At 40.3% G+C, this 24,918-nt stretch overlaps 1 protein-coding gene across 1 annotated transcript in view; it reads right to left on the bottom strand.

Annotated features, from left to right (window-relative positions):
* SLC12A2 (solute carrier family 12 member 2) overlaps positions 1-23,407 on the bottom strand; it is a 110,755-nt gene extending 87,348 nt beyond the window's left edge. Inside the window, exon 1 of the mRNA XM_060093308.1 lies at positions 22,570-23,407. Within this exon, the coding sequence (XP_059949291.1) occupies positions 22,570-23,316 (747 nt within the window). The 5' untranslated portion in view covers positions 23,317-23,407. The remainder of the gene's footprint in view (positions 1-22,569) is intronic.
* Between the last annotated feature and the right edge of the window lie 1,511 nt (positions 23,408-24,918).

Genomic DNA, 24,918 nt, shown 5'->3' with positions numbered 1-24,918 from the left:
TATTTCTTTGCAGGGAGTAGAGAAAAGGAGAATTTCTGCACTGTGGATACTCTCCCTTGTATATTCAAATTTCTACCTTAACTTGATCATTCTTTGTCCTCTAACCGTAGTTATCTTTTTGCTGCACACCACACACCTCACCTCCAAATGTCCAGCTAAACGTGCTGAAATACTACCCCACATTCATCAATGCACACCAACCTGGCTTCACCATGCCACAACACTGGAATAGTTTTAAGACATCCAAGGACTTCTCTGCTACCAAATCTAATAAATCTAATGTACAGTTTTTAGTCCCTGTCTCAAAGGACTTTTGAAACAGCTCATGATACTGTTGACAACTCCTTCTTCAAACTTTTTTTGAAATACCACACTCTCTTAGCCTCTTCCACCCAGTAGTTAAATGGTAAGAGTCCTTTCAATGCTTGGTCTTAGACCCATCTCGTTTTTTCACTCTCTCTGTTTCTCCTATGGTCATCTCACCAGACCTGTAGCTTTAAACACCATCTGTATGTGGTAAGTAATAAGTGACAGCTCCCATACTTTTCCAGATCAGACCTCCCCTCTCAGTATCAGCCCTGTGTGTAAAATACTGATGTTGCCACTTTTATAGTTCATTACTTTTACTACTCCAATTCTTACCAAATAAGAAAAAAGAAATTGTCAGTGTACTACAAACAACTTTCCTCTAAATGAAAAGGAGAGGGAAACAGTTTCTATTTTTTGGATTAGTTTTTAATTCTTAAAGGTTTCAGTGGACACTTAAATATCAAAGAAGGTATCTGATAGGAAAGATAGTATGTTCTAGACTCACAGATTTAGAGAACGAACTTATGGTCACCAGTGGGGGTGAGGGGAAGGGGAGGGGGGAGGGATGGATTGGAAGTGTGGGAGTGACTTGTACACCCTGCTATATTTAAAACAGATAACCAACAAGGACCTACTGTATAGCACAAGGAACACTGTTCAATATTCTGTAGTAACATAAATGGGAAACGAATTTGAAAAGAATAGATACATGTGTAACTGGATCACTGTGCTATATGCCTGAAACTAACACAACATTGTTAATCAACTATGCTCCAATATAAAAAGTTAAATAAAATTTAAAACATTTTTTCCATCAAAAAAGTAAAGTTCTTAATAATTAAAATCCTTTATAATGTAAATTGATTTTAGATTTATTCTGCAATACACATCTTAAAATTTTAGTTTTTCAGTTTCCAATATCCAAAAATTAACTTGTTTTGAATTCACTGATTTAAATTACCCTTTACATATCAAAGGTCATAACTCATACTCCGCTTGACCTAAAAAAAATACAACTGAAACACAAAGGCTAGGCTTATTGATGATTTCTCAGTAAAAAAAATTCTTAAAAAATCAAGCTGTTGTTTCTTCCCTAACACCAGAATTTTCTTCAGTATTTTAGAGACAACCTAGGATGAAGACAGATTTTTTAAAGTGATGAACAACAGTAAAGCTTTAGGAAAAAATACTTATCCAAGCTTTTAAAAAATTACAATTAGAAACCTTAACACTGCTTTCACTGGCTCTGTAACCGAGAGTGTAGTATTGTTTTCTGTGTACGTCCTCATCATGGGCACACCAACACACTTTTCATTGATAAATGCTTTAGGTACACATTACACTAAAATGTCAGTTATCTTCTTTCTTCAGACATCGCAGTTACTAAGTCCACAAGACTTTCATCTCAAGTATACAAGGTAGTGTAGATGAAACTTTGCGACATCACTGGACAAGGATGTTAATACCCATGAAAGATGATGGTGCAGTGCTCAGAATGATTTATGATCATGTTTTTTCCAATGTTGAATAAAGGTGCTTATCATTGTATAAAGAAAAATCAAGACTGTCTAGACAGTGCAACTTTTGAATACAGTTAGAATATAATAAAACACATTTCTGGCAAAGCCTATTACCAAATATATTCATTTTTATACAAATTTATTCTCTTTTTTACAGTTAAACTGGTAAAGACTTGGCAAAAGTATCTTAGCTCAGCAATTTCAGGCCATAGTAGGCAAAAGACAGTAACTTACATAATTTTTTTAAGATTTGGGAGGAGGGGAAAATGTTTGGGTTTTTATTTTGTTTTACTGGTGTTTCAAAGAACAACTGAGCAAAACTGTACCAAACTATCTCTTTAGGTCTATGGCTGCTACAAGATTGTTTCCAGGTAGACTTAAAGATGCTCAAATGTGGACACTTTTTGAAGAGGGAAATGTTCCAGTCCCTTAAAATAACTTCTGATATTTTTCTGTTACCTGAAGATTCTACAGTTGCAAAAAGCAGTTTCTGAGCAAAAACCACAACCACATCCTTCCACTCATTCATTAAACAAATATTTATTAATCAGTTTTATCAAGAACCACGCTAGGGACCTTTCAGCCCTCCCAGAGTTGGTATTTTTATAGTAGAGGCTAGAGATGACAGGTAGGTTTTCTATCTACCCAGGGCATTTTCTACTAGACCAAGAAGGCTCTATTAATTGTTTAATCCAGTCAAAAAAAACAAAAAAACAAAAAACGGTTGATGCCTCTTTTTAAGTCACAGCCTCTCTGCGACAGTTTCCTAATCTGTAAAATGGAGATAATAATCCCTGCCCACCTGTACGATTTCCTTGGAGTCTCAAGACTGTAAATAAAGATCAATGTGTTACAGCCACATAAAGCAGCTGAGGTTTCTCGGGCTTGACTATCAAGCCAACTGGTACAGCTTGATTATAATACAGCAATTTAACTTTCAGTGCCATGTTAGAAATGTAAAAGTGTGACTCACAGTTACACATTTCAAAAGGCTTAGTAGGAAAATTATTCCTAGACGGCCTGGCTTTTCAATGCCCAGCCACTTCTCAACAAGAACAAGATTACACACTCAGTTGACCCTATCAGAGCAAAGGCAGCATTTTCCCTGAGGGTGTACATTCTCTCAGTGCCCAGTCAATGGTGTTCCTGCGGCACCTGCTGGGAAGTTCAAACCCAAATATATTTATTTTTTATGAATGTTATAAAAAGGTCCTCCATGTTAATACGGAGGACCAAAACCCATGCCAGTGAGCATCCCTTAACTCCTCTTGCAACTAAGGGTCCTCCTTTTGTCCCCACACTGCATCTCTGAAATATATCTTGCATTAAATCTTGATCATGTTTTATGGATCCATTATGAATCCATGCTTCTGTGTTAAGGTTCATTTATTTAGAGAAACAAAATTTTGTTTTTCTTTTTTTTTCTTTTTGGCTGTGTTGAGTCTTTGTTGCTGAGTGCGAGCTTTCTCTAGTTGTGGCGGGTGGGGGCTACTCTTCGTTGTGGTGCACTGGCTTCTCATTGTGGTGACTTCTCTTGTTGCAGAGCACGGGCTCTAGGCACGCGGGCTCAGTAGTTGTGGCTCGAGGGCTCTAGAGTGCAGGCTCAGTAGTTGTGGCGCACGGGCTCAGCTGCTCCGTGGCATGTGGGATCTTCCCGGACCAGGGCTTGAACCTGTGTCCCCTGCATTGGCAGGCAGATTCTTAACCATTGCACCACCAGGGAAGTCCATAGGGAAACAAAATTCTCGATTAGCATTATCTCTGCAACTAGAAAGTGGTTATTAAACTAATACATTAACTTACATAGTTAATGTGAGGATTGTGTAAGATAAGGTATTCATTTACATAAAAAAACAAAGCTAAAATTATTGAAGTTGAAGAAAGCTGCAAAGGAATAAAGATTGGATATAATATGAGATGGCTTTATTTTTTCAATATGACAAAATTATATGTACTGGCTAATCATTTTCTGGCTGCCACAAAATATGTGTCAAACAATCATCTTACCCTGCCAAATGAAGACTAGGGAACTACACTGCATCCTAGCGTTTTGATCTATGAAATAAAATTTGGATCCCAATCACAACTGATGTTACTTTTTACACATTAAATCAACCTTACCAAATAATCTTAAGCAACAGAAAAAAAAAAAAAAAAACTTCCTGAACTGGAAAACAATGCTGGGGGCGCAGATATATAGCTTATAAAATTTTGCATGCATTTAACAACTACTTATTTAGAAGATGCTATGTACAGGGTAGTAGCTATGGTAGAAAACAGAGAAATTTTTAAATATACAGAACTGTCTACCCTCATTCAAGTTATCCAATTTCATATTATTCTGGCAGACCATATCATCTAAATGCTAAAAATTTGTTAATTACAACTACCAAAAAGGTCACAAGTTCAACATGAAGGGTGATCACACATAAATAGAACTGAAACAATAATCTATTCCAGAAGTTTTAAATTCTCCCCAATTAATATTTGTACTAAATGAAAAACAAGATGGAAAAGACTATTTAGCAGTGTAACAATCTGCCTCTTCCATCTTTTTCTGAGCAATTCTCTTACTATTTCCTATAACTACAAACACACTTGGAAAATATAACAGGGAAAAGGAAGATTTTTTTCTCCACGACTTTTAAAGGGTTTGATTCTGGATAAGAATTGATTTATAGGTTAGGCAATAATTTGGTTTTGCATATTTGGGGTAAGGTGAACCCTGGCATAGAATCCAACCCAATTCAAGTTTATTGTGATATGCACCAGATTTTTTGTGCTAAGTAATATTGCAAGATACATCAAAATAGTAGTTTTTCTACTGTCAAGAAACAAAAATTTCATACAAAATACAGTTGTACATAATCTAGGTCTGGCTATCCATTACTCATGGGGTAAAATAAGAATTCGTAGTATAGGAGACCCTCATAATCTCTCTGGCTTCCTTTAATTACAGCCAACATTTACTGAAAGCCTACTGTGTTCCAGACACTTCCCTAAATGCTTTCACACCCTATTTCCCTGAACTGGCACATCTTTGAAAGATAGATCTAATCTCCACTTAACAAATGTGGGAACAGTCTTTTGACAGGTTAACCTACCCCAAACCATGTAGCTATTAATGTGGCAATGCAGAGAATCTTCTAAATGGTAGAATTCCACATATTACAGGGAGCCAAGGTGAATTATTTTAAGTTACCTATTTTGGGCAAGGAGACATTAGACAAATTGCCCAACTTAAGAAACTGTTCTGCTCAAACTTCCCAATTCCTCAGCTATTTTCACTCTTTACCTTGCTTCATCCTTCCCTCCTTCCTCTGCTTCCAAATCTACAGAAGCTAAGGGTTTCTGACACAGTCCTCATAAAAAAGGCAGCAGAAGTTCTGCGCTGTGTATGACACCGGAGGGTATTTTTTAAAATCTCTTTGCTCTTTGTAGAAATTCCCCCAGGGTCTACAATGTGCGCGAAACTCTTTGCCCTACAGGACTGTTACATACAGCGGGATCAGACCTCCTACGGAGGAGAAAAAATTGCTAGTGTACAGATATAACCCACCTGGAAGGCACGTAAAATGTTTAATATGAAATTGTGTCCTAAATAGAGTTATACGAGTTATTTAACTTTAGGAGCTTATTTGGAGGCTATGGTGGTAGACAGGCTAGTTAAAACAGACCAATAAATCGTTCAGTTTCTATGTTACCTAGAATTTTCTTTTTCCAATTAAAAACCGACATTAGCAGCGCAAGCTAGCAACTCCTTCTGATCAAATGCTCTGGGTCATACTAGGTTCCTTCTTCCCGTACATGCTTTACCATTGCAACCTCTTCACCCCTGGGTCCACTTACACATCCATGCCCTTTCAGGAAGGCTTGAAAAAGAAAATTATCCACACAGAATTCTTGAGATTTGTCATCAATGTTTTATTACCACACATAGTAAGATTTGACATGATTAAAGAAAAAGTAAATATTAGTCTGTTTTAGAAGTAAAGTCTCTGTATTTTTCCAGTCATACACCACTTTATTATTTCTATTAATTTTCCTTGAAGTTTTTTATACACCTTCAAAATTCTATCCTTTAAGTTATAAAATTTCTGAAAGAGTTCTATCAAATATTTAATTTGATATAATACTGCTTTATTGCTGAAATGTTGATTTTAAATTATTTTCTCCTGGGGGACTTTTTGCCTGCTATTCCCTGTCTTTAACACACTTTGAATATGGCTGGCTCCTTCTCAAACTTTAGGTCTTAGCTCAAGTGTAGCCTCCTTCCCAGACCACCCAACATATAGTTTCTTCTCAGCAGTGCCCCTTTTTTCTTCTTCATAGCATATATCACACCCAGTAATTATTTTTTTTTAGTTTATTCAGCTCTTGTAATCTATGTACCTACCTCCACTCCTTCAATATGTATTAAAGTGGAAGGTCCACAAGAGTGCAGACCTCTCCCTGTCATTTTTAATCAAAGACATAGTGAATGAATATTGAGTCTTTATGGGCAATCCCTGTTCTCCAAATAATGTCCTGAAATAGTAACAAGTAAAATTTTAAGTGTCTGCTCCTGAGTCAGATCCAAGTTCAAAATCTAGCTCTGCTATCACTAGCTATGTGAACTCTGGCAAGTTGTTTAACACCTCTGGCTCTCAGTTTCCACATCTGTAAAATGGAGATAATATTACCTATCCCATAGTGTTTGAGAAGATAAAGTGAGAAAATATCATGATTGTATAGAACACAAAAACTCTCATACACTGCTGGTGGGAATATAAATTGGTACACAACTTTGGAAAAGAAGTTTGGGCATTATCTTCTTAAGCTGAAAAAAATGCATACCTTTTAACCCAGCAATTCTACTCCTAGATATATCCCTATAGATAAACCACACTTAAATGAAGTAGGACACTTATATTAAAATGTTCATATCAGCATTGCTAAAAATTGCCAAGGACCAGAAACAGTCTCAAACATCCACAACTACAGAATTGTAGCATTTCATATAATGGAAGATAATTAGCAATACAAATGAATGAATTAAAAATACATACAAACATAACAATGAGCAAAAGATGACAGATAAAAAAGCACTGTATGATTCCATATAAAGTTTTAAAGCAGGCAAAACTAGACTGATGGTCTTCCAGAATACATAAAGGTGACAAAAACAAACAAACAAACAAAATACCAAGACCCAGACCCAAACAAATGATCACCATTAAGTCAGGACAGTGGCTACTTTTGGCACAGGGAGATCAGAATGGGGTGCACAGAGGGTTTCTGGAGTACCAGCAGTGTTCTATTCCTTGATCTGGGTGGTGATCACTTGATTAACTTATGCATTTAGTCTTTACATTTTTTTTCTCTGCTATATACCACAATTCTAAAAAGACCTTTAGGGCTTCCCTGGTGGCGCAGTGGTTAAGAATATGCCTGCCACTGCAGGGGACACGGGTTTGAGCCCTGGTCCGGGACGATCCCACATGCCGTGGAGCAACTAAGCCCGTGAGCCACAACTACTGAGCCTGTGCTCTGGAGCCCACGAGCCACAACTACTGAAGCCCGTGTGCCTAGAGCCTGAGCTCCACAACAAGAGAGGCCATTGCAATGAGAAGCCTGCGCACCGCAACCAAGAGTAGCCCCCGCTCGCTGCAACTAGAGAAAGCCCACACAGTAACAAAGACCCAACACAGCCAAAAATAAAATAAAAATTTAAAAATAAATAAATAAAATAATGGGGAAAATGTCTAAAAAAATAAAATAAAAAGACTTTTAAAAGATTAAAAAACAAAATGTATTAACTGCTTGGTACATTGTCTGACATTAACAGGGTAAGTGGTTGATAAATTTTGGCTATTATTATAAACAACAACTAAGTGATTATTTCAACTGCCCATGGGGTGAGTTTAAATAACTGGATGTTGAACAAATACACAAAAATAAGTACTGCAAAACATTATTAATCTAGACTCTACTACACTGCTTCCTGTAATACTGGGAGTTTAAGATTACCTCTGGAAGAATAAACAAAAACACTGACCTATATATAGAAATGTGGCATCACCATTCTGAATGGTGGTAAAAGATTTATTACCTACACCATCAACAAGTCAACAGGATATAGTGTGAAGAACCTGGCTTTGAGGACCAATGATCACACTACTAGAAATCCTCTGTAACTTCTCTAGTGCTAAAAATGTGTTTAATAAATGAAAGCTTCCTCCCTGTGCTGTTTGCTTTGGTGGCAACTGATAAGCACATCATAGCAACACTAGCTAGGGTTAATATTAGATTGCACAGTAGGAGAACAGAAGCATAACTTGTGGGCCTAGCTTTATTTAAGCAAATTAAATCACTGTTACTGACACCCAGAGGAGTGGGGAATCTTCATTTCAGGGCACAGTTAGTATAAAAGAATTCACTGCTTTCTTTACAAGCAGCTTATTATTGATTTTTTTAAAAACCCAAAATTACACTTCAAAAAAGTTAAAGTTCACCAAAAAATGGTATTTAAATCCTAAAAACAAATTTCTGAACTAAAGTATCCATCAAGATACTTTAGATAAAAATTTCTCATATAGTTTAATAGCATCTTAATACCAAAGTAAGCTAAAGTGTTAAATTAATATTATGAAACAAAGCCAAATCAGTAACTAAAATTGACACATACATATGCAAATTTAGATGCCAAAGTGGCTGGGCTTATTCTAACCATTTTTTCTTTACGTACTAGCCAATTATATCACCCCAAAGCTACCAACATTTCCTATCCGTGCTGTCGGTGATTGGTGTATTCAGTGTAATGCTCCCCATACAGACTACGCTCTCAAAACAAAGTATTGTTTTACAGGAATCCAATCTGCTCTGGTTAACAATGGTCTATTAATATCCAGTGGCATTAATGCAAAGCTCAAAACTCAAGTGCCACAGATAAAAGTGGATGCTGTGACCATGTGACTTTACAATGAACCAAGTCAGAACTGCTGATTGCAGTCAAAGAATTCAGTCCTCTACCTAGCCCATCGTGTTCAAGACTGAGTTACAACAAAATGCATTATGCATAGCATAATTCATACATTATTTCAAATCCCACACAACTTGCTAATGTCAACAAATAGCTTAAAAACATTTTAATTCAAGTTACCAGAAAACTTATATTATTAAGTGATACTGGAAGGTATAACTGTGTCATTTACATTTCAAATTGCTTTATTTTTAAAATAAGGAGAACCAAAAGTTGTCAAAGATTTAAATATATGACTTAGCAATATCCTAAATGGGTAAAGTATTAGAAAAGCAATATACATGGAGAACCACGTGATAACAAAAACTACATTTAGCACGTGGTATGCACTTGGTAGTTCATGTATTTCTCGCATGAATATGTGCTATTTCTCACTATGAATTATCATCTTTCCCATTTTCTATAGAAGGAAACTGAGATTCTGAGGTGACAAGTTCTTTTTCTGAAGGTTACACAAGCATTAAGCGGAAAGGCAAAGATTTAAACCCCTGACTGACAGCTAAACTATCTATGTATGGGAAAAAAACTAGGACAGATTGAAAAAAAGCAAAGACCAGAAAGGAAATACTCTTAGGTAGATACAGCTGCACGGAGTTTGCTTTCTTTTTCAACTGAGAGCACTTCCCCAAGTGTGTGTAACTTGGATGGCTTTAAGTGAAGCCTTCCTAGCTTGAAATATTAGAAAAGAGAGCCCAAGAGCCAAAAGAGGAACTAGAAATTAAGTGGGAATCTCTAGGAAAAAAAACAGAATGAAAGCGAGGGTAAGCCCCAAATCTCAGGTGACCACTAAATCACACAGGTACAGGGGAGGATCTGCACCACACACATACACACATACACACACACACCCACACCCTAAGAGACAGGCTAAAAAAGCAGCAGCTGAAAACACAGGACACAACAGAGATATCAGGTACTGCATAGTGGGGATAGAGGACTCAGTGTGCAGTTTGAATCTAGGCAACTTAAGTACCTGTTAGAACAAAAAACAATAATCCTTAGGAGAATACTGAAAAAAACAACAGCCCAAAGTTGCTACAATGTGTTATCTACATACAAGTCTAGTCTTTACCCCAAAATATTACTGAACAGGAAAATATAACCCATAGGCAAGAAAAAAAGTCATTAGACATTAACTCCAAGTGGGCCCAGATGTTAGATATGAGAGACAAAGACTTCAAAATAGCTATAATGAACATACTAAAAAATTAAAGGTAAATACGGTATCAGTGAGTAACAGAGAGGGAATCTCAACAGAGAAATGGAAGCTATATTTTAAAAATTAGATATTCTTAATCTGAAGATCAAAATAATTGAAATAAAAAATTCATTAGATGGATTCAACAGCAGAGTGGAAATGGCTGGAGGAAGCAGTGAAACCCATTAACTTACAGATACAAGAAATTTAAACCCAAAAAGGATCCACACAAAGAGAAAAGCCCCTATGTACAAATTCCTGAAAGCCAAAGGTAAAGAATATATCTTGAAAGCAACCACAGAAAACCAATGTATCACATACAGATGAGCAATGGTATGATTAATGGCTGTCTTATCAGAAACAATGGTGGGCAGAAGACACTGGAAGTGCATACTCAAACCACTGAAAGAAGAAAACCCTGGCAACCAGGAAACTGACATCCAGCAAAACTATCCTTCAAAAGTAAAGACATCTTCAGATAATAAAAACAAAGAATTTTGTTGCCAGATGACCTCCCTTACAACAACTACACAAGGAAGGGAAATAGTATCAGATGGCAACACAGGTCTACAAGAAGAAATGGAAAAAAAAAAAAAAAGGAAATAAAACACCATATAAGCCTTCTTTCCTTTTTTTAAAAAAGTCATAGGACTTTTGTTGAAAACAAAAAGTACAACACTGTATTGCTGGGTCTGTAATTTACATGACTACCAAAGTACTAAGAAAAGTATTCTGTTTTAAGGTTCCTATATTTTAGCTGAAAAAATTCAATATTCTCTGTAAGTGGAACAACCACTGAAATAGTAATGCAAAGAGATATATAACAAGAACGTAAATGGAAGTAAAATGGATATTAAAAAATATCTGATTAGCATAGAAGATGGCAGGAAAAGAGGATTAGAGGAACAAAAACGGGTATGAAAACCAACAAATAGCAAAATACCATGCCTAATAACAGCCAAATCCCAATAAATGTAAATGAACTAAAGAGTCTGCAGAGAAAATGCAAGTTATGGTACACATATCATACGGTACATGTATGAGACTATCATAAAAACATTCACTTAAATAGAAGATTACTATGGGTGACAGGAAACTGATTACTTATGATTAGTTATTTAATGCTAGGTGGAAAGAGTAGGATATAAAATCATAATTTTTACACGTATAAAAATGCAAAAGTGTTAAGGATTTGAGGTCTTTAACTTTCTCTGATTTTCAAACCTCCTATATTATCTTCTCTTCATAATGATACGGTAATAAACATTTTAAATAAACAAAGTACAAAGAAACCCTTGGAGTAAATTTTTAAAGTGTTGGTTCTGAAAAGGACTAATATTAGCCTCTTAAAATGCGATACTCTAGGATGACATGAGACTGAAATTTTCCAAAAATGTGTAGTTGGTTGACTCTTTTTGTATTGAGATTTAAAACACCATGGTTACTTTGTGCCAGCATTATGCTAGATGGAGATACTGTGATAACCAAAACTCAGGTCCTGGCTCTGCGTCTACTCAAGAGCTATTCTAGACTGCTACTTTTCTGCTTTTTATGATTTTCTTATTTTCTATCTGTATAACATGCTGGTCATCTTTGAATCCACCTCTGAATCAGCTTTGTTTCTAATCAGCAAATCTGCCAAATAATTGGGACTGAAATAGGTGAGACAATAATTTTTCAAGTGCTGTAAGCCAAATCTATTATTTCTGGAAACTTACAGGTAAGCCAGTACTAAGAATAATGTATCATAAAGCTTAACTTCTAAAATAGTAAAGCCTGATTATTTATGTCTGAGACCATTAGGTTCTATAAAAGAGAGATAATATCTCACTCCAACTATTCCATGTGAACTCATCAGGATTCAGACTTACCAGTTAGTACTTGTGTGTCTGACTTCCCTACAGGATTTGTCCTAGCACCTCACATGTGAGCTTTCATTAACGTGTCTATGTTTAAATACAGCATCTAGCACTCACTGGCTGTGAGACTTAGGCAAGTTGCTATTAGCCTCTGAGTTTGTCTATTTGTAAACTAACTGGTTTGGAAGATGACTGTGCACAGACTACAGACTGCTCCTGAAACATGACAGATGTTGAATAATTGGTAACATTATACAATTCATTATACAGTTATCTAAGGGTTAAATCCAGATCTTTGATAGGTTCCTATAGTAGGATGTTTCAAAACTGACAATCAGCATATCAAAACAAACAAACAAAGCAACAAAAAAACCCACAACTATGTACTACTGTCATAATGATAACCAAAGTCTGTCTAGGACATTGGTTCTCAAACCTGGCTCTCTGGGAATCACCAGGAAAGCTTTTTTAAAATGGCATGTATATTCTTTGAGAGAGAGGAATCTGTAATTTTTCTCCAGGTTATTCTTTTAGAAATTTGGGGATCACTAGTCCAAAAGAAAAGGGAAACAGAGAGCTAGTTTCAAAGAGATGCAGCCTTACCAAGTATTAGTTAAGTGCTTAGGCAAACCACAACCTTGGAAAATATGATTGCTACTCTAAGACCTGAAAACCCATCTCCTCCAAAGATAGATTTGAAGATCAAATACAGATACATGAGTTAAGAGTGCTTTGGAAACTTAACACTTTATACAATATTAAGAAATTCTTCACAGCCTTTGCAATATTAAAGACCCAGATCTCCATTCTCAGAAAGAGATAAATTTCACTGATTCAACAAACATTTAATTGAGGGCCTAATATGTTTAGACAACTTTATTTAAGGAAGGATCTCATGCAAAATTAGAGAAAATTTGACTGTTTAATAATTTTAAACTAGTGGTGACTATTTAACATGTAAGAAAAGGCAGGCAGAAATCCAAGAAAGGAGGAATGAGGGAAGGGAAAAGTTCCTTTAAATATCACTTCCCCTGACAGCACTGGCTAACTGATTTCCCTGTGATGAGGGAAATGTTCTGTATCTTCACTGTCCAGTATGGTAGCCACTAGCCAACGTGTGGGTATCGAGCACTTAAAATTTGGCTCAAGTAAATGCATTTTTAACTTTAATTTATACTTAGTTTAGGGACGTCCCTGGCAGTCCAGTGGTTAAGAATCCGCCTTCCAATGCAGGGAACACGGGTTCAATTCCTGATCAGGGAACTAAGATCCCACATGTCGCAGGGCAACTAAGCCCACGCACCACAACTAGAGAGCCCACATGACTCAACTACAGAGCCCATGCGCTCTGGAACCCACGCACCACAACTACAGAGCCCACACACTCTGGAGCCCATGCACCGCAACTACTGAGCCGGTGCTCTGGAGCCCACGCACCACAACTAGAGAGAAGTCTGCATGCTGCAATGAAAGATCCTGCGTGCTGCAACTAAGACCCAACGCAGCCAAAAATAAATAAATAAATATTAAAAAAATAAAAAAATTTAGTTTAACAGCCAAATGTGTCTAGTGGTTATAGTACTGAAAAGTGCAACACTAGAACATTTAAACATTTACATCACACTTTTGGGAGATACAGATAAGAAAAGCAGAAGAAATTTAAAAAAAAACTTACTATGATTCTATTTATAAGAAACTTTCTTATACTTAAATTTTTTTAAAAATATTTTTCTATTGGGAAAAGATCTATCCATACAGTGAAACTGAGGGGTCCAAATCTTTTCTACTTTATCTTCAATGAACTAAAACACAACTGCCATGGGAATTAAAAAAAAAAAAAAAACCAAAATAGCAAGAACTCATGTAGTATTAAACTGTAGGACATTGGAATTAACATCAACTGGGAGTCAAAATGGTTGTTGCAAGTTCCAACCGTGGCTCTACCAGTTAAGGGTCTTATGATTTTGGACAGGTTACTTAGTTCTTTTGTGACTTAAATTCCAAATGTGCAAACTGGGGCCATCTGCCTGTCAAATGTCCTTTAGAGATTCTAGATGACAGTATGAGGTACATAAAAGAGTTTAAGATTCTTGTGTACTACAATAATTTATAAAGAATAGTTCTATTATTCAACGTGTATTGATTGAGGGTCTGCTATGTAGTAGGGACATGATAAACAGTCACAGACATAGTCTGCTTCTCATGGAGCTTGAAGTCAACTCAAGTTTACTCAAATAACCATCTTAACAAACATACTCCCAACTAACTGAAATAAGGGCTCGAAGAGAAAAGAGGTTTGTCCTAGACTGGAGGATAAAGGCTTCCTCTCTCAGGAAATAAAGATTGAAGTGAAATATTAAGACTGAAAAGTTATCAGTGTGGTATGGGGGAGAAGGGAGGAAGAATTCATGGATAGTATTACATACAAAGGCACTATGGCCAGAGGAAGTACTGTGCCACTGAGAAACTGAAACACTAAAGAAGAGGCAGGCCAGAGCTAGACAATGCAGGGCTAGCTTTAAGCCAAGGAATAACATGATTAATTTTGTTTTAGAAAGATCACTCCAGGCACAATAGTAACAGGAGGGCATAGTGAATAGGGGAAACTATAGAAGGCTACTGGAGAAAGATATGCTGCAGACTGCTCTAGGATGGTAGCAGTGAGGATGAAAATAATATTTAGGAAATAAAGGTGATACAAAGAACTCGGTGATCAACTGGATGTAGAGAGGGGAGAAAAAGTGTCAAGGATGACTCAGTTTTCTCACTTGTGCAATATGATGAATGGTGGTACCATTCACAGAGACACAGGGCACACTGGAAGAGGGCCTGGGTGGTTTTGTTTTCAGAGGTAGAGAAAGAAAAATAATAAGTTTGTGAGTGTGGGGTGTCTTTTAGACAGGAAGCTAAAACGTCCAGCAGGCGCTGGATGCCCAGAACTCACAAAGGGGATATTAGTAGGAGACAAAATTTGGGGAGCAATTAGCCTACAGGTGATATAGACAGGGGATATACAGAGAGAGAAGACGGCAGAGGAAGAAGGAAAGCCAGAATCAAGCCTAGAGGATGGCCAGTTTAGAGACGAAGGAAAATGCAGAAGACACTGGGCTGAAAGAGCCGGAGAGAAAGAAGGAAAACTAAAGGAAAGAGTGGTGTTACAGAAGCCAAGGAAGTATCAAGAAGACTTCAAAAGAATATCAAATGCTGCTGGAAGGCTGAATGCTGCTGAGAAAAAACCTTTGCTAGACTTGGTGATAAGGATGGAGAAGGTCACTGGTGACTTTAATAAGAACTATTTAGGTGAGGGGCTTCCCTGGTGGTGCAGTGGTTAAGAATCCGCCTGCCAGTGCAGGGGACACGGGTTCAAGCCCTGGTCCGGGAAGATCCCACATGCCATGGAGCAACTAAGCCCATGCGCCACAACTACTGAGCCTGCGCTCTGGAGCCCGCGAGCCACAACTACTGAGCCCATGTGCCACAAGTACTGAGCCTGCGTTCTAGAGCCCATGCTCCGCAACAAGAGAAGCCACTGCGATGAGAAGCCCGCGCACCACAAAGAAGAGTAGCCCCCCTCTCTGCAACTAGAGAAAGCCCGCGCACAGCAATGAAGACCCAATGTAGCCAAAAATAAATAAATTAAATAAATTAATTTTTTTAAAAAAGAACTATTTAGGTGAAACAATGGGGTAAAAGTCATGCTACAGCAGATGATCAGGGTCCTCATAGGTCCTTTAAGTCTTCCTCCACTGGAGTATAATAAAGCCTGCTCTACCAAGCCACCTACCCACAAAAAAGCTCCAAAGTGACTCGCACGCTAAACTCTGTTAGAAGCTACATCATTGAAGGAACCAATTCATACCAACCCAACAAAGAACCATCCAGAGGTTTCTAGTATTCTTACTCTAGATGAATAGCTAATTTGTCAGTGTTCAGGAACAGCATAGTGAAAATTTAAGGCAGAGAAATTTCTGAGCCCAAGGGTACTATGACTACACCAGCCACAATCAGCTTCTGCAGAGAGACAAGATTCCACTAAGATATGTTTGCCTTTCAGACTTCCCCCTTCTTCTAATCAGAAATCCCTAAGTCCTCCATGGGCTCCAAGTTTTTCATAATAGCTTTAAGAAAGCACTACTACAGGTTCTAGTGAAAAATGGAACAATCATAAATCCAATGGCAGATGATAAATTTCATATTTAATGGGAAACCATTGATATATTTTTAACTTCAGTATTTAAGTAGTTTTCCTCATCCATTCCTCACTCTCTCACTTTGTGGAGTCAACCGACTAGTTCCCCACCCCTTTATACTCTATTTGAAAAACTACCGGTTCTCATGGTTTTACCTGAAATTTGCAGCATAAAAGCACATTTGTATACTACAAATTAAAACCCATTTTCTTAGGTTCTATTATTTCACAAACCAGTAGCTGCAATTTTATAAGTGCTTGCCCCAATGCAGAACTAATTTGTAGAAATGAAACCCAACTCGAGTCCACCTCCAAAACTTGCTCTTCCCAGTCTCCCACCTCTTCATAAATATCGACTCCATTCTCAACAGGGGAAAACCCCACACACAAACAGTCACCAAATCCCAACAATTCCACCTTTTAAACATATCCAGCATCTAAAGAGCTGTCATTGTATCAAACACTATCACCTTCATAAAAGTCATCATCATCTTAACTAAAACACTGCAGTAGGCTTCTAACTTGTTTCCCAGCTTCCACTCTTACCCCCTTACAGGATACTCTCCACACAACATGAGAGTGATGTTTTAAAAAAGTAAGTCAGGTCATGTCAAGTCTGTGCTCAAAGCTCTCCATGACTCCCTACCTCACTCAGGGTAAAACCCCAAGTCTTCATCACAATCTACCAAGTTCTACACTGTTTGCTTTTCACTATTGCTCTAACCTCCTCCCCTATGACTCTCCTGCTAGCCACTCCAGTCTCAAGTCTGGCCCTCTTGTTTCTCAGTCATGCCAAGCATACCCCAGGCACACTGCCATCTCAAGGTCTTGGTGTGTGCAGTCCTCTGCCTAGTGTTCTTCCCCTCAGGTGTTTTCACAGGCTGATCTTTCACTCCCGTCTAGTGTCTGCTCATGTACCAGAGGGGGCTTCTCTAACTCCCCCAGAATAACACCACCCCAGCTATCAGCATCTATCCACCTTTCGGTTTCTTCACGGCAGTTACATCTGACCTATCTGTTTACTCTCTCCTACTGCTAGAATGAAAGCTCCACAATTCTGTTGTGCTTACTGCTGTAACCCCATCACTCAGAACAGGGCTATTATTGATGTTCAATCAAGATTTCTTGAATAACTAAATTCATATTCATTTCACTTCAGCATGGAGCCAATTTGACTAGTGCTACAGACTTTACAAACACGTATGAAACGTGTAATTAAAAATTAGTGAAAACAAACACACTAAATACATAAGAACCTAGAAACACTCTTTTGGTCCTTCAAATTCTGGTCTAACAAGATTGAGAATGTGACTATGAACCCAAACACACATAGAGAAGACACTGATTACGACAGCAGTGTACAGATTTTTTGCCAGATTTTAAATCCCCAAATTTATCTTTCCTTCTACCCAGGCAGTTAGTTGGTATATACTTGGAGAATGTGTACAGTCTTACAGGTAAACCAGACTTCAGCTCTAGTGGCATGGGTTTAGAGGGTGGGGCCCCTGGCAAAATTGTGAAACAGTGCAAGTTTGTGCCCTGCACAACTATTTCTGATCAAGGTCCCACCTTTACTCATTCCTGGACCTACTCTATTCCTTATCCTCAGGGATGTGACCCATTCTGGTTCCCCCAGGGCGACCTTCAAAGACTCAAGCTCTGTACTGACATGATTAGTAGTGTGTGGAATTTCTTGTCCACGACTCAGCACAGCCCATTTAGAGCAGCAGCTACACTTGTTTAGTGTTTTAAGTCCCTGTTAAGTGGGAGGAACTGCTCACCCTGATACATTCGATAAACGAATCTTTATTAACTACCTATTCTCTGTCTGGAGATGAATGAGACACCAGCTCAGATCCTAGTGAAAGAGACAGTCATATTAGTCAGTAATTACATTATCACAAGAATTCCTCCTTTTTTCTCTCAGTTACGTAACCATTCTACTCTCAGGAGGTCAAGATAGAAGAGTGATGTTGGCAACCCCCAACATGTCCCCCTCAACATCCCTGCCATGTCAGAGCAGGTCCAGGGGATAGGGAGAAAGAAGAAATAACAAGAAAGAGGAGCTACTATGTCCTGGCATTAATAAAAAAAACCTGGGTGTGAATGCCAGCTGTACCACTTTCTGTGAGAGTGGCATTAAGCAATTTCTTCACTTTTTATGACCCCATCTTATCATGAGTAAAATGTGTATAAGACTTATTTCTTATGAATTAAATGAAAAAACCAACAAGTTCAGTGAAACATAAGACACTTGATATAGCTGTTCCCTTGACCTTTCCCCTTTTTATTAATGAGAGAGGCTAAAACAGAGAGGCCACATACAAAGATTTGACATACCACCAGCAAAAGGCTCCAAGCCTTGGCCTACGGACAAAACTGCAATGGTAATGCACTCTTTTCAAACTACTTTAAAACTGCTTCAAATCCAGTAGGAGCTATTATGTATTCTCCACCACATACTTTTCCACATTTGATAATCATGCTTTCCATTATACATGTTGAAGTTGTCTATCAAATACTTATCTGTTTACCCCCCACTTTTTACTTTCTTCTTGTAGGGGCAGGAATCACTACTTCGGTTTTATTCTTTGAAATACTTAAAAAAAATTAATTACTGGCGTATCTCTGAAGACTTTGTTCCTTCTTTAAAACACTTTTCTCTCAGCTTCCCTGACACTGCTCTCCTGGCTATTTCTCACCAGCCTAACAGCTCCTTCTTAATTTCCTTTGCTAGTGTTGCCACAATCTCTAGTAGACCTTTAGACATTCCCCAGGCCCAATCCCAGACCCTGTTTCTGTTCTCTTATTTACCCACTCTCCCCAAGTAATTTCATGCACGACTTTAAATACATAAATATATATACACGTACATATGTATGTAAATATGTATGTATATACACATACACACATATATTTCATATACATATAAAATATATTCTGCTCCTTCTCCCTCAAAATGACTCTTGGACTAAGATATCTTGCAGGCTACTCAAAAGCATTCTTTCTTTCCTCCCCGATCTATATTCCTTCTCCAGCCTTCCCCATCTTAGGCAAAGTACCAACCATCTATTCAGCTGTTCAAGTCCAAAAGCTGGGAATCAGCTTCTCCTTCACTCCCACATCCAATCCACCTACATCCCACTCATTCTGCCCCCAATCCTTACTATCTGTAAGGAGACCACAGTAAAAGCTGCTTCCGTTCGCACCCTTCTCCATCCAGCAATCAAAAGGTGTCAAAACAAAAAGACCACGTTGCTACCTCACACAAAACTCAATAACGTCGCACTACCTTTATAATAAAATCTTATACTGGCCTCCTCATAGTTCTTTGGACATACCACTCTCTCACCTCACTGTCTTCACAGATTTTGCTCCTTTGGCCTGGAATATTGTTCTGCCCTATCATCAACTTAGCCTTCATGTTTCAGCTTCAATGTCATACTTTGTATACCCATCACACAGATGACTGTTTAAAAATGGGTAAGTTTATGCTGTATTTTCTTGCTTTTGCACCTTTAAAATAATAAGGTGCTTTCATTTTGCACTCTAAGTTAAGAGTTATTACTTTATTTGGTAATACCTAATTACAGTTAAAAAAAAAAAAAGGCCTCCCCAACCCCAATTAAAATTAGGTCCTATTATATCCTCACCAGCATTCTAACCCTTCTCTTTCATAGCACTGGAAAAAAAAAAAAAAGTTTGTAACTAGGTTATTTGTGCAACCATTTGGTTAATGTATGCCTAGAGTATGACAGAGTCAGTATCTGTTTTGCTAATCACGGCATCATCCCACAGTGCCACAGCCAGGTGGCCCACACCTAAGAAACTCTTCTCCCCAGTAAATATTTGATAAATGGAGAACTCATGAGTCCCGGCCCTAGAATGGCTGAATATAGCAAGACGCACCATGGTTATTTAACTATTCCCCTTCAGTTGGATTTCTAGGCAAAACACTTTAAAAAGTCACAATGCTGGGCAAAGAAAGGAATTCACGTAGAAGACACTATAGTCCTTTCCCCCAACAAGTTTCTGGAGTGCTTTTCTTTTACTTCTTTTGTTCTTCCATAGTTCCTAGCACAAAGTTAGATCCGTGGTAGATATTTAAGCATTCAGTGACCCAAGCAGACTACATGACAGTCAATCAAGAGCTAAGATTAAATGTTACAGAATTCTAAGTATTATGATTTCACCTAGAGCTACAAGCATTAGAAAAGGTTTTAAGGAGTAAGCGTCAATCTAAAAAGTGAAGAAAAACTTCTGGGAATCTAGCCAACCTATACTATCAGCCCTCCCCTGCCCTCCTTCAACAGTGGTTTATCTATAGCCAGATTTGTACTCCTTCACAGGACACATCTCTTTAATCCATTCACTCAATTCTAAACAAACTTATCTTCAAGAGGAGTTCTATGCTTATTTAACCTAATAAACCTTTTTCACTGCCTATAAAGGGCCCTAATGGTAAAAAGTAAAAAACTACAAAGAACTCATTACACTACATGCTGCACAAATGAAATTCTGAACATAACATTTTAGATACTACATTCACAGAAAAATGCAGAAATTAGGAGAATCTAAAACTGAAGTGCTAAAGTTTAACGATGTATTTTCTTAAGGGCCAATATAAGATTGAAATGGTAACTATACTAGGCATTATTTTGCAGGCACTGAACGTGGGCCTTTGCATACATTTTTTCCCCCTAATTTTCAAAATAACTCTGAAAGGTGAGGAAGCTGAGGCTGAGAAGCTAGGTGACTTCTTTAACTACTATACATCTAAACAATACAGGTGTTCTTTTTTATATACTGTGAACTGACCAAAAACACCAAACAAACAAAAACCTGAAAATCTGGAGAACTGGAAGGGCTTTGTTATTGAGAGAATTTAGTTTAAAATAACAAAAACTTTCCTAGGAAGCATACAAGATCAAGGTATATAATATCCTTCAATAAAAAAAGCTTTTAAGACTTACGGGTAAATACAGACTGTTTTACTACTAAACTACAGGGCTTTGGTGAAATAAATCTGAAAATATCTATATAATATTTCCAATAATAAAAATGCTCTAAAAGGTAAATTACCAGCTATATAATCTGCTTTATGAGAATTTTGAGTTTTGAAAGGAAAATATAATAGATTTGAAAGAAACTACAGGAATATGAATGTGTTTTAAAAATCGTTTTTCTCCTTATATGACAAAATACCATAACAGAATGAAAGGAGTAGTATTACCCAAAGCTAAATGATGTCAGGCTTTTAAACAATCAATAAGCTGTAAGTGTTGGGACCTTGGCAATTATTTCAATGAATGTTATGAATGTTACATTTTCAAACACTGGGACAAGTACAGTCTTGTATGAAATGACTGTATGAAGTCAAATAATCATATCCAAAAGAAATTACATGCTTTCTGTATTTAAACTTTCCGACACTTCGATCGTGTCAAACTATATGGTGCTAACTCTTTGCATTCACAAAATTCCATCAATGTAGTCATTATACACTTATAAAGGCAGACTTCAAGTAAGCCCAAATCATAAAAAATTATTAATCAAATCTCAAAAGCATCAATGTCATCTCAAAAGAACGATTTTGTACCCTGAAAAAATAAAAGTTGTATGCGGCCATAAAAGAAGAATTACAGAAATCAATAGAGTTTATAGGGATGGTTTCTGTTCACCAAGTATAACTACTTACACAAGACCCCAGAAGGTCTTTCTGGACATCCTCCACAGAAAAAACAATTCTATTTCTCTCCCCCTCTCTCTCAGACTCTGCCCCCCGCCTTTTTGATGTAACCCTCTTCCAAAAGGTTTACATTATAAAAGTGGATTTATGCCATTATCAGGAAGAGCTTGTCCCAAGACTTAAGATTCCTATATCTTTGCACACTCAAGATTGCAGGAATTGAGCTTTAATAATTCATACACCACAAACACATCCTGCTAAGATTTTCCCTTCAAATACTAATGTTCCCACTCTTGGGACCCCTAAACCGGTGTACATAAGCCACACAACACAACCTTTAAAAAAAGACACGGATGGTAGGTAGGTGCTCTCCACTCCCTCCTGAGAAACGTCCTCACCACCTAAACCTCCTGCACATTCCCTTCTCGGGGCCTAAAAGTACAACTGTCATTCAAAGGGATGGTAATTGTTAAGCGTGGGTGAGGAAAAAAAAAAGCATACACAAGATATATAACTGGATGGGGGAGATTGTTAAATGCAGCCTCTCCGGTATCACGTAACTAGCCTAACCCGCTGCCAACTTTTAAGAGATTAAGTTACATTCCTCTGCAATTCCACCCTTGACAGCTGAACCAGAGATGCCAACGAGTCGTGCACGTCCATTCACGCCGCCTCAGCAGACGAGAGCCGGCAGCTACATCCCGCGGTCAGCGCGGACCAGCGGCTGGGGGGGGGGGGGAGGGGGGCTGGCGAGAGGGCTGCAGAGAGGGCCGGGAGAGCTCACCTTTTCTAGCTCATCGTGGAGCTCCGCCAGGGTGGGCCGGAGGAGCTTCTCGCCCAGCAGCGCTGCCGTGTGCCGGTAGTGGTCGATCCTGGGCACGGCGTCCATAGTGTTGTGGCCGAAGGTGCGCAGGTAGTAGGTGTTGGTGTGGGTGTCATAGTAGTAGTGCTGGTGGTGCCCACTGCCGCCGCCGCCGCCCGAGTGCTGGCTGCTCCCCTCGCTCAGCACTGTGTCCCCGCCGTTCTGGAAGTTCACGTTGGGCCCGTCGCCTCCGATCCCCGCTGCATCCGACATGCTCTCGTCTGCCGACGAAGAGGCAGCCGGGTCCACGAAGTTCACGCGGAAGCGGCCCTTGGCTTCCTCGCTGCCCTTGGCTAGCCCGCCTTCGCCGCTGGCTTTCCCGTCCGCGGGGGTCTCCTTGGCCCCCGCCCCAGCGTTAGCCGCCGCCGCCGCCGCCGCCGCCGCCGCCGCCGCCCGCCCGGCATTCTCGGAAACCAGATCCACCTGGAAGCGGCTCTGGCTCGGGGTGGGCCCCAGGGGTCTGCCCAGCCCGTCACCGGCCGCCGCGGAGCCCTCCCCGCGGACCCCGCCGCCGCCCCGGCTCGCAGTCGCAGCATCCTCCGGCACCAAGGGCACTGCCGTGCCGGGCAGGTCCATCCCGGCGGCGGCCAGCGCGGCGGCTGGAGGCGTCTCCCCGACCCCCGCCAGCCTCGCGGCACCGGAGGAGGGCGCCGTGGGCCTCGGCTCCATCGCCGCCCGACGCTCGGCGGACTCGGAGAGCCTGGCGGACCTGGCGGGCTGCACGCCCTCCGCGCCCCCGGCCGACGGTGGTTGCGGCCGCAACGCCAGGTGAGGGAGTCACTCTCCAAGCCGCGCACGCGCCGCCGCTATCCCAGGCCGGCACGAACGCCTCCGGCAGCCGAGTCTGCGCGCGAGTGTGGCTGGCGCGGGGCGGGCCCCGCTGTTTAAAGCCTCGGCGGGGCCGCGGCGTTGGTGGCTCCCGCTGCAGCACGCGGGAGGCGGGGCCCGCGACTCGTCCGCCCCTCAGCCCGCCCACCCGCGGTCCCTCAGTAGCGCGCGGCGGAGGCTCCCTCGGCTCCCGGCCAGTCCTGGCTCCTGTGCTACCCCACTCAGGGATCGTGTCCGGCCCGTCCACGCCGGGCCTCGGGCGGCATGAGCAGCGCGATCCGGGAGCGGCCAAGTGCCGCCTCGCCGCCGTAGCCGGGAAGATCTCTGCGCCGCTACCTCCTCTTCCGTCGCCCTCCTCCCACCCCTCCACCTCCTTCCCCCGCCCCGCTCTGCGGCGAAGAAGAGCAGGGCGCCCCGGCCTCCTCCCTCTCTCCCCGCCCCTGGGGCAGCGCGTCAGTGGGCCGACGGCACAGGCCACGGCAGACCAGGCTGCGGACGGTGCCCGGCCCACTCGGCCAGAGCAGGGGCGCGCGGGCCCTGCCTCGGCTCACGCCGATTGCTGATGCTCCAGCGGCGGCTCCGGAGGCAGTCGCCCGCTCGCTTTTTCTTTCTTTCTTTCTTTCTTTTTTTTTTTTTTTTAAGTTCTAAGCTCTCAATACGGGGCCGAGCCGGCGAGATCTCGCGAGATGCTGCCAGGGCTACCGGGCCGCTTTCCCTGCGGCACGTGGTACCCGAGGCGATGCAGAAGCGGCGGGCGGCCCTGAGCTCCTGTGGGGGCTTTCCCGTCCGGACCGCAGGTGCTTCCGGAGTTGCGGGCAAGGTGCGCCCCCCGGGGAGGCGCGCCCCCCGGCGAGGCCTGCTCGGAGCTCCGGCCCGCCGCGACTCCCCTCACTCACTCCAGGCCTGAACCTAGAGGGAGGCAGGATTTCCTCTGTGCTGCCTTTGAGGCGTTTACCTGCCTGGCAGCGTTAGATTTGCATAACCAGATACTAATTCCAGTCGTGATGCATTGGGTGTGTTCACATTTCCTATGACACCTTCATTTTAAAAGTTGTGATGTTTGAAAGTGAGAAGGGAGCCTAGTTGTGATACCGTATTGTTTAAAGACGATTTTTAACTGGAGGCATTTCCAGAAAGCATAGAAATGAATACACTGAGAGCAATAACTAACCGTGGAGCACTAACCAGGAAGTTTCGACGTGGTTTAAGTTGTGAAGAATTCCGCTATTTCAAGTAAAACAGAAAGGTACTTCTCCTGTGCAGGCCTATTTTCTCTTCTGTAAAAAATAGGGAAATGTAATTACTTTGCAACTTTCTTAGCGGTAGAATCCATTTTTAACCTAAATTCTACCCACAGCCCTACATAAACAGATAACCATGAATGGCTTCTTCCATCACTTGTCTTTTAGTTTTGTATTGATGTTTACGTAATTTTAAATTTTA

Source organism: Mesoplodon densirostris, chromosome 3 (genome assembly GCF_025265405.1).
Source record: "Mesoplodon densirostris isolate mMesDen1 chromosome 3, mMesDen1 primary haplotype, whole genome shotgun sequence".
NCBI lineage: Eukaryota > Metazoa > Chordata > Mammalia > Artiodactyla > Ziphiidae > Mesoplodon > Mesoplodon densirostris.
Note: the sequence above shows the minus strand (reverse complement) of the source record. Positions and strands in the feature narration are given on the sequence as shown.